At 40.8% G+C, this 12871-nt stretch overlaps 1 protein-coding gene across 1 annotated transcript; it reads right to left on the reverse strand.

Annotated features, from left to right (window-relative positions):
• Positions 1-3889: 3889 nt before the first annotated feature.
• Positions 3890-7780, reverse strand: LOC102086455 (myelin P2 protein). The gene is made up of 4 exons (XM_005499475.3): positions 7601-7780; positions 5912-6084; positions 5549-5650; positions 3890-4145 (listed from the first exon to the last, which is right to left on the reverse strand). The coding sequence occupies exons 1-4, from the start codon at positions 7671-7673 to the stop codon at positions 4095-4097; spliced, it is 399 nt and encodes a 132-aa protein (XP_005499532.1). The 5' UTR covers positions 7674-7780; the 3' UTR covers positions 3890-4094.
• Between the last annotated feature and the right edge of the window lie 5091 nt (positions 7781-12871).

A 12871-nucleotide genomic window follows, 5' to 3' on the forward strand; every position in this document is an offset into this window, starting at 1 on the left:
TTTTACTCTTCCTCACACATCTCACAAGTAGTGTGATCAATATTGGTGATCACATTATAGCAAATAATATGAAAAATACTTTATATACTTCAGTTGATACTCCACTGAGAACATGAAAATAGATACAGCTGTAATCCAGTCACCTCATCCTTCCTAATCCCTATATCATTACATTTATCCCGATTTTAGTTGTAAAAATTTTCATAACATTTGAGGAAAGTACATTTAAATACTGATGTTCTACTCAAAAGTTAAAAAGAGCACAGTCTCCTTTGAAAATACTGCATGACTTGTGTCTAACACAGCTTTCTCTCTCTGTAGTGTCTCAGGGACTGCATTATTCCCAATGTTGTTGTGCCCTTTAGTCCAAATAAGATCATTTTCTTGTGTTTCCTATCTGCAGCATGATGGCCAATAGCCAATCACAACGTTTTGCATTGAAATGGCGAGGATATGCTCTAATTGCCTCTCTAACAAAAGCCTTGATTACATCAAAATTCCAGGATTTCTGAAAGTGATTTTTCTGTGGCATCAGCCTATTTGTTTCTGACTAATTAGCCCTTCAGCGCTGCTAACCTTTCACTCTTTTGTATCCCGTATATCAACATAATGTCTTTAGTCCAAAATGAAAATTAGGGAAGGTAGCAATGCCTTAAAAGACACAGCTGAACAATTTCTATACAGCACAGTATAACAGCATAACAAGTTCTTTTTCTGAAAAAAATGGACTAAGTGGTCAAGACTTCTTATGAAGCACAGTTGCTTTAATAACATAGCCTAATCTCCCTCCCTGAATCTTTGCCATTTCTAGAACTGCTCAGCTGTATGTTTGCTGTCTGGTGAAACTGTCCCAACAGCTGACAAGGTTCCAGTGTGGCAGAGCAGCAAAGGCCACATGCTGGGTCCCTGTATGGGTGTGAGTTCACATTGCAGGAATAGAGTTGTCCCCAAAATGAACTTACCCCAAAGAGCTAAGAGAAGTTTAAAGTTATTACTTAAGGTATCAGCAGGGGCAAAGAGTCCCTTGCAGCAGAGTCAGTGGCTTTGCCTCTTCTCTCTGCATCGCACTGCATGGAAAAGGCCAGGGTGTGGGGTCTAGCTTTACAAGACCACGAGATGCGTTCTGTCACAAATTGCCAAATTCTGCCCAGTCCAAGGTCACAGCTGTGCTACCTGGAGTCCAGATGCAGTTTTTATTTAATTTCAGCGCTCCCTATGGGAGCATCAGAGCTGAGGCGGGCTCTTGTGCCCAGCCCAAGAAACATCAGGCGGGGCAGAGGCAGGCAATGCTGGCAGGTCTGTAGCAACCGGAGGATGAATACCCCATGCAGGCTTTTCCCACTGCCTTGGGAAATGCAGAGGAAATGAGGTGTGACAGAACATTACAGCACTTTCAAAAAGAGTGACCAAAGGGATTTGTGTGTCACTGTGGCCCTCTAAAAGCAGTCAGGTTCTCATAACCTGGGGTGGGCACTGGATCATGCTGATTGCTCTAAATTATGCTGTTTGTATGCCAGCATCATGCTATTGATATTTCTAGATTAAGTGCATACACAAGCCAGGGAAATGGCAAATGCATTGGGTTGTCAGTGTGAAAGCACAGTTCAAGACACAGGCATCGTACCTCTGTCCAGATGTTCATTCCATAAGTATTGGTCCCATGTAAAAAGTTTAGGAAAGAAGAAAAACTAATTTACAGCAAGACATAAAAATGGTATTGAGACTACAAGACTCGTATTCCCCCTGAATTCTCCTGGAGACCCCAAGGATTGCTTTATGGACACCAGTATCCCAAAGTGCTCAATTTCGTGCTGCTTTGTACCACCTGCCTTATTGTTTTTGCCTTCAACACTATCAGTTCTGTTGCACTTTTCCTGTTTTGGAAAGACTCCAGCTCTCATGACATTTTCAAGTGACCTTCGTATAGAGTGAAAGTGCCAAATACTAGGCTCCTAATAGCGTATCTGCACTTAGTTAGGAATTTAAAAACCCGAAACTACCGTTATTCTCATCCTAAATCTCTGGAAAAATAAATTCAATTAAAAATTCTGTATGGGTAAGAGAAGGGAGATGGGTTATGTCAAAGAAAATAAGGTAGTAAATAAATAAATGAGGACCAGGTGAGCAGCCCTTTGTTTTTCCTTTTGTTACTGTTTCCAGATCTGGAAAAACCACAGTTTGTACCAAAGTGAATGTTTATTTCCTTTTCTCAAGGAAATAGAAAGCTGAAAACTTTTTTTTTTTTTTGAGATTAAAATTTTCCATTTAACCTCAGAGAAACATTTACAGGTTGCAACAGGAACAGCAAAGGAAATACAGAGCTTGTTTGCATCAATAACTACTCCTTTGCCTGTGGCTCGTGTGGGAGACCTGCTCTCCTTGAGAGGCTCTGGAGAGCTTCTGCCCTCCAAGAGCTGGGCCAGTTCATGCTCTATGACTGTTCTTATGGAAGCCTGGTGGGTGATCTTAATTTAAAATATGTGATTACAATCTGTTTGCAACAGATGACACAAGGGGTATCGTGCTGCCTCCTTTCCTTGTTACAGTCCCTGGGGACTTGGAGCCACAGAAACTCTGACACACAGAGGTGAGTTTTAATGGCAAGGCTAGAGACCAGGATAAACTCCCTTAAAACTGCTGCCCATGCATCCCATAACCTTCTCTTACAGCTCACATTTTCTAGGACTTGTCCTGTTTGCCTTCTGGCAGCTACCTCTGGTTAGTCTGCATCTACACGGCAGTGTGTCCAAAGCTGGACCCTGTCTCTAGCTTTCCCAGTGATGGGTAGAAAAGAAAGGTGACCTTTATATTTTGTGTTCACATACAATATCTGTCTCTTAACTGTCTGCTTGGCCACAACAATTTAGATTCTGACATTCAGGATCTCTTCTATACTTCAGAATTCCTGTTCTTGACTGTAAAAGCAGTAGGTAAAGGTTCACATCAGCATTGCAGCTCCTAACAAGCCAAAATAAACATGCACCTCTCTCACAGTTGTTTTAATCCCACACAGAAGACGGAGGGAGCTCTGCCTGATGGCGTGGAGGCAATGGCAAGGGATGAAATACTCCACTTCATGTGGTTAGCATCAACACTATAGTGTTACTGAAAACCAGTTAATGGAGGCAAAAATTAATAAGCTGCTACACTGCTTTTTGATTAAATAGATTTCCAGAAGCCTAGGTTTGGTTCATCTTTTTTTCCTTGGTTAAAAGCACAGAATAAGTGCAAGGGGAGGAATGAACAGCTTAGCTACTCAGCCAGGCTTGATGGCAAACTCTACCTAACAAAAACTTCTTTGTGTGCTTAACTTTAAGCACAGGGTTAAACACTATGCTAGAAATAGATGGGATTGCTGAACACTTCCCAGAATGAAACCCTTTAACCCTAAGATTTCTACAGTTCATTTGCACCTGTTTCACACTTTGTTTCACAGTTCAAGAGCCGTTTGGCAAAAAAAAAGTGGAATATATTCAGATAATTTTTCCCCCAGTAGCTGTTCTCTTGCAAATAAATGCCAAGATATAAAAAGTGGAACTGAAAGATGTATAAACATTTTGGGATGAGAATGAAACAAAGATGTGGCAAAACTGTAAGGCTGAAACAATAAATCATACTGAAAGCAAAGGAATTCTGATGGTAAAGACAATTTTCCCTATAGGAACTATTCAGCTACAAGATACTTTGCAGGAAAGGAATATTGAATCCAAATCCATGAGATGAGAATTTTTATACATATCAAGGAAGCAGTATTAACCCTCTCCTAGAGCCAGATCAGTTGTGTTTCACCATTTTAATCAGAAATAATCTGATGACCTATACAGACAGGAACAACTGAAAAGATGGCACCATCTAAGAAAGAAACCTTACATCATTCATGTGGAGACACTTTTATGTGTTGAGCAGCTTTTATTGGACCACCACAATACCTTGGATTAGTCACACTATGGCTTTGAAATATCAAATTATAGTGTAGTCATTTTCCCAATAAAAGGAAATAAGAAAATAAAGAAGCACAGTGCATGAGGCTTTGGTCGCTGATCTAAGCCGAGTTTTAAGAGCCAGTCCCAGTCCAGTGCAGAGAGGGAATTTCTTCATGCTCTTTCATAGACTCTTGTGCAGACAACTCCTTTCATGGCACATTCCTGAGGTACAAAGGAAAAGATTAACATAAATCTTTTACTAACACCAGGTGTGTCTGCTGTAGTAAACTCTGAAGTCAGTGCAAAGCTAGATGTCATATTTTACATCTTTAAATATTTGCATAATTTTTAGAGCAAGCAGCAAAACTATTTGACAGAAGTAGCCTGAGTAGTTCAGAGGTCAGGCTTCTGGCCTAAAAAATGTTGAACTTACGAGTCACAAAATGTTTCTCCTGACCCTCTTGCCCCAGTGACCTTCAGCAGCTCCTGGTCACGCACAGGGCACATGCAACAGGTAACAGGACATTAAAAAAGATGGCATCAGTCTGCAAAAGATGAGACCTCCTCCATAAACCTGTTTGAGGCAAGGGGCAGACAGCAGGATGCTGATGCAGAGGTAACCTGCCTCTCTGCATTTCGAGGGTGATTTAAAAACTAGAAAAAATTTACATAGAAATGCAGCCATGAGGAGACGTGAAGGCAAATCACACTTCCAAAGGTACAAGAGCTTAAACCAAAACACAGTCAGAACAAGGCAGCACAAAAAGGTGTAATGCTGCTGATTTCGAACAAGTCGCCAAAATTAGTTCAGCTCCACTCTTCAAAAACTTCAATGGACGAAGTACTTTCCTTCATTCAAAACTGAAATCTCAATTTTAGTAGTGACTCCTATAACTGGCATCCCTAAAATGCATTATCACTCTGGCTTGGCCACCCCATGGGTTTGACATGGCCACTAGAGAAAGGCAGGTTGAAGTGGAGGCAAGGGAGGGAAAGTCAATGTTCCCTCACCCCTGGGAAAGATGTGGTTCCCTCAGCATGGTGAGCATTTTGGGGGAGCTGTCAGGACCTGCCAGTCCCTGTGGCAGGTCACCACACGGGCAGAGGCGGGCACAGAAGTGCTGGTTTTCACAAAATAAACTTCAATGACCTGCTTAGTAAGCTCGGTGTGCTCACATGGAAAAAGCAAATACAAGTGTGTGAAGTGATGTGCTTTAGTGGAAATAGATGTACGAAAAGGTGTAAAATCAGTTTTTTAAGGTGTACAGGTTTATTCTGAAGATAGAAAAAAGGAAAGAGCCAGTCCATGGACAGCAGTATCCAACTTGCAAAATTTAGTTTCATTTCACAGGTTTCTGCTACTGGAAAACCTCAATTCTTTTAAGAATAATAATCTTGAGAGCAATAAATATACTCTCAAATCATGGCATCTCTGCCAATATAGTAACTTCAAAGAAAAATTGTCGTGTTTTTTCCTAAGTTTTTTTTTTTTTTTTTCCCATTTTCTCCCTCTTTATTTCTTCCAGAAGGCACAGAAAGCAAAAATTGACAGTCTGTTTAGAGAAAGGCAAACTAAAGGCTGCATACTTCTGGACTTTACCAGTGTACAAGAAGTGTGAACTTACCACCACCATTTTCCCATCCACCAGTCTTCTCTTTATTGTGGTTTCTTTGCCATTCCACTTCTGCACTTGCACCAGTGCCCCTTTCTCCAAAGTTACGACACTCTGCAAAGGGCAAGAGGAGAGTTTCAAACTGCAATCCAGGCTTTGTAGATTAGAATGCCAATTCACTTTATCTTCAGCAGCACCCACATTCTTGGCTAATAACACACTTAGTAACATTAGTTTCGGCACCATACTATTTCTTCTTTCAGTGGTTTCTTTGAATAGTTTGGAAAACTCATAGTGTTCCAAGGGGGCAAGAAAAATTCCTCCTGGTGGTCTTCTATGATATCAAGACCACCCAGAGATCGTCATCCCCCTTACCTTGACTTTCCTGTCATCTGCTGTCGTTTCATCAAACTGCTGGCCCAGTTTGAAAGAGATAGTTGTATTTTTGAAGGTGCTTTCAGTTCGGATGGTTACCATGTCACCTTTCATACTGATGATCACATCAGGCTTTGCCAGACCGCCTAGTTTCCGGGTAGCTAAGCCCACTCCTAGAAATCAGAAACAAAACTATAGTTACATTCTAGAAAGCAAGAAGCTCAGTATTCTTTCATAAATCTTCAGTGGAAGAAAAAGGAATAAGGAACAGCTTCTTCTAATTAGAATAATCTAATGTCTGGTTCAGATGAGACACTGATTCTTCAAATGTGGAAAAGTGCTGCATTCTGACGCTAAGGTAGCTCCTGTTGACAGAGTGCTCCTTCAGCAAGAAATAAAGATATACATGAGTATACAGTTGTGTACATTTAGCTAAGAAGAAACATAGGTGGTTACAAATCTGCATGAATTTTTGTAGAGATAGAATGTGCAGAAAAATTCAGAGGAAAAGTCTATTTCTCATAGAAGCTTGCAAAAATCCTTTTAAAAAAAATAAAATCTTGCCAAATCTGAGAATATGTACTTTTGTTAACCAGCTGCATGGAAAAAAACTGGATTCTGAACTGCCAATATGCTGGTGCTTGTTCATTAAAACATATACTGGAGACTGAGTAATTGCTGGGTTTCCACTAATATCCCCTCACTGAAAAGTACAAATACGAAATGCAAAAACCATTGAAATATATGAGTGAAGAACTGCAGAGAGCTCCAGGAAAAATTACATATCAAAAGCCTTTTATGTTGCCTAGTGCTTCCCAGTCCAGTTCATTGTCTAGAAGCTGTGAGGTCTGGGGGACATTAATGGAGGCCGCTGACAATGTATTGCTGCTTTATAAAAGCAGAAAGGGGATAGCCATACTTATTGCCTTTGTTAATCCTATGCTATGCTCAGATGAAAAGATCCATATAGAGTGATATGAAGTTATCTGTAAAGTATAACACTATTGGCAGTAATTATTTTATATTGAAACAATTCTGCTCAGATCTTCAGAAAAATGTCTATAGCTGGATTTTCATCCCACATCTACTCTGGGTAGTTAATTAATTGCAATTCTTTTGTTACTTAGTTTAACATTTCAAATAGAGGGAATTAGTGTCTCAGTGAATCATTTGTATAGCGAAAGAAATGCTGTAGCTGACTGTCTGTGCACTTGCTACATAGGAACGAAGTGAGCATTAAAATGAAACACAATGCCTAATTTATTACATTTCTGGCATTCTTCAGTAACAGATACATTCATTCATAGGATTTAGACCCCTGAAACCAAAGTATCATGAGACATCAGCTCCATTATATATTGTAAATCATCAGAAGTCATGAGTTTAATAGTGCAATCAAGAGAAACATAAAAAATGCTGCATCTCCATAGATACTTCACATTACAGAAAAACAGATTAGATCAGGTCAGTTGAGTTAGACAGAAGTACATTTAATATAGTAATCCAGCACCTGACTTTCTGTTTTTCAGTTTTAGATGCTGAAGGAAAATAACTAAATTATGCTCTAGAAGTTATTAAAGTGCTTTTGTGGCCAGGAAGAAGGCACCATCCATGAGCAAAGCATATGATGAAGATACGTTACCAAAGAAAATTTATTTTAAAAAAAGAAGAAGGAAGAAATTTGCTCACCCAATTCTTTCATATAGTCATCAAAATTTTCACTGGAGATGAGCTTCCAGGTTCCTACAAATCGGTTACACATGGTATTGGCTTTGTGAGGCAGTGGTCCTGCAGAGAGGGGCAGCAGCCACAGCAGCTCTCGGTGGAACACAGGGAGATTGTGTGCCCAACTCAGAGCTTGCCAGCCTCCTTTTAAAGATGCCCAGTCCCCACAGTGCTCAGGACGGGCCAATAGCAGAGGCAGTGCCAGGGCAAGACAATGTCCACCTTGTCCAAGGCGGCTGTGTCAGTACCAAGGCTCCGGGTGACGCCTGCCTGAGCTTCCTCCACTGAATAGATCAGGACACTGAGAAGGGCACGTGGGGATGGGGATGTGAGGTTACCCCCACAGCCGCAGAGTAGTCAGGGGACACTGCAGTGGAGTCTCAGCAACACGAAGCCAACAAGCACAAGAGCACTGCATTCATATGAAACCCAGCTCTGACCATCCTACCAATGGCATTCTCTTGCTGTCATTGGATAGAAGAAAGAATATGTTTTCATTTGGAAGGAACCTACAATGATCATCTAGCCCAACTGCCTGGCCACTTCAGGGCTGACCAGGTTAAAGCATGTTGTTAGGGGCATTGTCCAGATGCCTCTTAAACACTGACAGGCTTGAGGCATTGATCACCTGTCCAGGAAGCCTGTCCTAGTGTTTGACCACACTCTCTGTAAAGAAATGCTTCCTAATGCTCTCATCTAAACCTTCCCTGATGCAGCTTTGAACCATTTCCATGAGACCTATCACTGGATCCCAGGGAGAAGAGATAAGTACCTCTCTCTCCACTTCTCCTCCTCACCACTATTGTCACCTGTGTGCTAGTCAGGTAAATCAAAGCCATGTGGATTTCAGGGAGGAACTGTTGAGAACCTGCTATACATAGTCTGGGGTTTTTTTACTTTCATGATCCGTCCTGAAAAGTGCCTGTATGTGTTTTTTAATTTAAAGGCAGAACTGAATTATGCTGTTTTGTTTTCTTCCTGTGTACCAGAGCAGTGATCCCAGGCTGTGGGTTCTTCCTGGCACATATCCCAGGCAGCACCACAAAGAGAACAGCCAAACTTTGCTGCCTCCCTTCTTCCACAACAAGGCACGTCCAGAAGCTCAGTGCATCTGTGGAGATCAGCTCTGGTGCTTGGCAGGTAGACAGTGAGAACGGAGGCTGAGTCATTAAAGGACTTATCCTCAGTTCAAAGTCACTTGGTGAGAGATGAGCAGTTTTACTGAGTTGGGAGTAGAGCATATACTGCTCTCTTTTTGCCTTTCTGCACCGGAGTAGTCAGTCTGTCATAGTTGAGGGCAGATTTAAACCAGTGCCTTCATATAAAACCTTGCATTCCGATGTGTACTACTAGGGAGTCTGTATGCCTCAGTTGTTGTGACCTAAAATTTCATGCAATCACAGAATGGCTGAGGTTGGAGGGACCTCCAGAGCTCATCTGGTTCAACTTGCTCCTCAAGCAGGGCCACCTAGAGCCAGTTGTCCAGGACCATGGCCAGATGGCTTTTGAATATCTCCAAGGATGGACACTCCACAGCCTCTTTGGGTCCATGTACTCCTTGTACTGGGAAACCCAGAAACAGACCCAGCACTCCAGATGTGACCTCACCAGTACTACGTAGAGGGGAAGGATCCTCTCCCTCAACCTGCAACACTCCTCCTAATGCAGCCTGAGATGACTTTAGCCTTCTTTGCCCTAAAGGCACATTGCTGGTTCATGTTCGATTTGTTTATTCACGGGGACTGAAAAAAGGTAGTAGGTAGGCGCTGGATAGAGACTCGAACTCTTGTGGGTCTTGCAGTATTTATTGTGGAAGATTCGCAGGAACAGCAGCATTGGGTCACCTCCTCAGAGACTGACAATCATACAGCAGTGTAACTAGTCATTATATAGGGTTCTAACAGGTACTATGCAACTAAGCAAAATTTATCACTGTCTATCACTGTCGATATCCTCAAGTTCCTTCCGTCCCAGTGGTCTGCGGGTTCCACTTCTTTCTTGGCAAGTACCGAATGAAAGGTCATCGGGTCGCAGGGCTAGCTTCTTTTGAAGTTCTACCTGTCTCATTTGTTATCCATAGTTCATCAGTCTAGCACGGAAATCAGCAACCCTAAGAATAGCATTTATCAATGTCTTAACTAAGGGTACAAAGCAAGCATAAAGTAACCACGCTCGTGGTTCTGGGTAAGGGCTATACAGGGGACAAGCTGAGACTTTCAGCCTTAGCAGCACAGCTTATAACACTGATATAGGCCTAAAATCCTAATTTCCTATTTCCCTACAACAGGGACGCCCATATCTCTTCTGCAAAGCTGAGTTTGGAAAGTTTGAGTTTGAAAATTCAAAATCTTTTCTTAAGAAGTACAATTAGAACTATTGCCTTGTGGTTAGCAAAAACCAGTCACAAAGAACAAATCCATAAACTGAATGTATGTTTGACAGGCAGGAATTTAAAGCATTGTAATTCAAGATACCTCAAACTATCTGCAACTATTTAGTGTAAGACCACATTAGATGTAATTCTGTCCTTCCCTTTCCTAAACCATGTTCCTGGAGAAAATTATTACTGGCTACATGAAAGGATTAGATAGCTTCTTTCCTACTTGAATGAACAATAGTCATGTGTTTGTCTTTTTTGCATCATTAGACTTTTCACATTATGACCATCTATAGAGACTTTTCAGATCTACATTTTAAGGAGGAAGGAACACTGGAATGATCAGTTGTGGGATGAAATTTCTTGTGTTCAGGGTAGAAAGAGTGAAATGGAGTTGATGCTGGGCCAAGGAGGGTGAGGTTTGAGTTTTGTCTTGAAAGCTGTCATATGCAGGAAGGGGAACAAACTTAAACAGGAAAACAATACAACATGAGCAGGGAAAATATTGTAGTCTTTGGCTTATACTGTGTTTGTGGGGAAATAACAGGGTCTTAAGTCACAAATGTTGATTGTATATGCAAAATGTTTTTATCCCATCAGTCATAACATCAACAAGGGTACGTTGAGCAGAACTTCCCATTACTGCTCAGGTCTAATTACAGTGCAGTGCAAGGAGGGAAAACCTAGAATATCGGAAAATGAAAACAAAGTAACTAAGAACTCTTTTTGCCACACAGTAGGAAGCAGACACTGTATCTGTAATATGTAAATAAAAGTCAGTCTTTGAAGGTGTTGTCCACACAATACTCTTCTGAAACAGAGATGCATGTTATCACATTTATTGTAAAGAATAGCTAACTCTTTTATCCAACCTCTGGAAATGAGAAAGCTCTTCTTAAATGAAACTATGCGGTATTTCTCCAGGAATAATATTAAAATATTCTACCGTTGCTCCTCAGGCATTTTTTGTTCTCTTTGTTTAATTGCCTGATCCCTATAAAGGCATTTTTGCAAGACAAGGCCAGTGCCTTTAGGAAATAAAAGATGATTGGGACATTGTAAAATCAGGTGCAAAGATATTCAAGAAGAGCAAATTAGTCAGAATAGAACAGCTATACTGCAGTACCAGTAACCTTAAGAACAAAAGTGACAAAGAATTCTTTATACAGACAAAACCCCAGTCTTAAGCATTCTCAAACAATGTTGACATTGCTACCATCTATCTCTTTGTCACTAAGAAAAATCAGCACTTTCATTTAAAGGACTTATAGTTTAGAAAGAAGAGCAGAGAATTATATTTTCAGTAGAAATAATATTTGTGGAAACCAATCTTTTCTCCAAGTTTAAATCAAGAAAATGTCAAGGATTGTGAATATATGTGGTAAGAGGGAACTTTGATTCTCTTTTTTTTTTTCCTTTATGGCTGGAGTAAAACAGGATTTGAAATCAATACACTAAAATAGTGCATATAAAAATAGAGAGCTAAAATAGAGAGCTAAAAATGTAAAGAGGCTCTTTAAAGAAATACGGAAAGTAAATTTCTGTCAACATCTTTAAAGGAAATATGATCTGGGCAAACTTAGTGCCAAAAAAAAAAAGAGGGTCTAAATTAAATTCCTAGGAGAGTAATGAAGAAAACATAAATAAAAACAGAGAACAGAGGCCAAATGCCTGCTCCAGTGTGGGGACACCAAGGATGGTTTAACGTGGACTCTATGGAGCTGAGGGATCAACTCCGAACACAAGGCCAGCAGGTTGCCTCTTCCCAATAGCTACGTTGGAGAGTGTGAACAACCTGTTTTCTCCTTAGATGGGGCATCCCACCAGACCAGACCAAGAATGCTGGGGCTGGGGGAACAGCTGGCAGCTCGGGGCAGGCTGCAGGGTTGGGCACACACAGGACCTGACTGGCCAGGACACACAAATACTCCGAGTTCCTTCCAGTGGATACCAAGAGTTAAAAGAAAAACAGAAAAATAACAGAAAGGTCAAAGCTCAGAATAAGACTTGCTTCATTTTTCTCCCAAGCTGCTGAAAATCTGTGGGTGTGAATCCCTTTTCCCTCTTGTTGTCCAAAAACCCTGTAAAGGAGCAGTGAGAGAATATGCTAACTGGCAAAGATCTTGTCCGCTCAGCTTTCAAAGGTGCCTGCTGCCATAAAGGCATCAGCCACGGGGTTTGTAAGGTTTTGGTGGGATCCTCCTTGTTCAGAGAGGAATGCTATGCGAGGGTTTATGAATTTTGAAGAATAGTTCAGCCCGCTCTGCAGGCAAGGACAAGACACTGCTCTGCCTTTACTCCTCAGAAATGTGTGCTGTCACCACCGTCCACGTCTGAGAGCACACGCCTTTGTTTGCCAGAGAGGAATTATCTACATTTATGCAAGAAGTCACCAGTCTGCTGCCTTCTTCAGAGAACAAATTTGGGCGTTTCTGAGAGAATAAGTTTCAGACATTCATATTCTAATTAAAGCATCACTAATACTTCATAACGCCGCTTACTCTATTAAAGCTTATATACATAATGTCATTTTAGGAAAATTTCCAGTCACTTATTTTTTAAATGGCTTTTTTGTTGTTGTTGTTATTAATAAATCTTGTGCTTGATTCATTCACAAAGTCTGAATTCATTCAACAGGCAGTAAAATAATTGGTGAAGCTTTCAGAAGAGATTACCTGCCTCTGAAAAATCAGGCTGCAGATGTTAAAATTGTAACTGCAGGTTTATTAAGAATGTAGGATTTTTGGAAAATAAAGGCTGCTGTATGGATATTGGAAATTTGACCTCTGAAATACAGTATATCCATATCTGTGGACAATGGGGTATATTTAACTATGGTCTTATCTTTAATGTCTCTC

Source organism: Columba livia, chromosome 2 (genome assembly GCF_036013475.1).
Source record: "Columba livia isolate bColLiv1 breed racing homer chromosome 2, bColLiv1.pat.W.v2, whole genome shotgun sequence".
In the NCBI taxonomy this organism is placed as follows: Eukaryota; Metazoa; Chordata; class Aves; order Columbiformes; family Columbidae; genus Columba; species Columba livia.

Bases quoted from the DNA above. Each gene is read 5' to 3' on its own strand.
- LOC102086455 (XM_005499475.3), bottom strand. From the start codon at position 7,673: ATGTGTAACCGATTTGTAGGAACCTGGAAGCTCATCTCCAGTGAAAAT. The intron at 5,651-5,911 runs GTAAGGGGGATG...TGCCCTTTGCAG, and splicing joins CAGATGACAGGAAAGTCAAG to AGTGTCGTAACTTTGGAGAA. The intron at 4,146-5,548 runs GTAAGTTCACAC...TTTGTACCTCAG, and splicing joins TGGATGGGAAAATGGTGGTG to GAATGTGCCATGAAAGGAGT.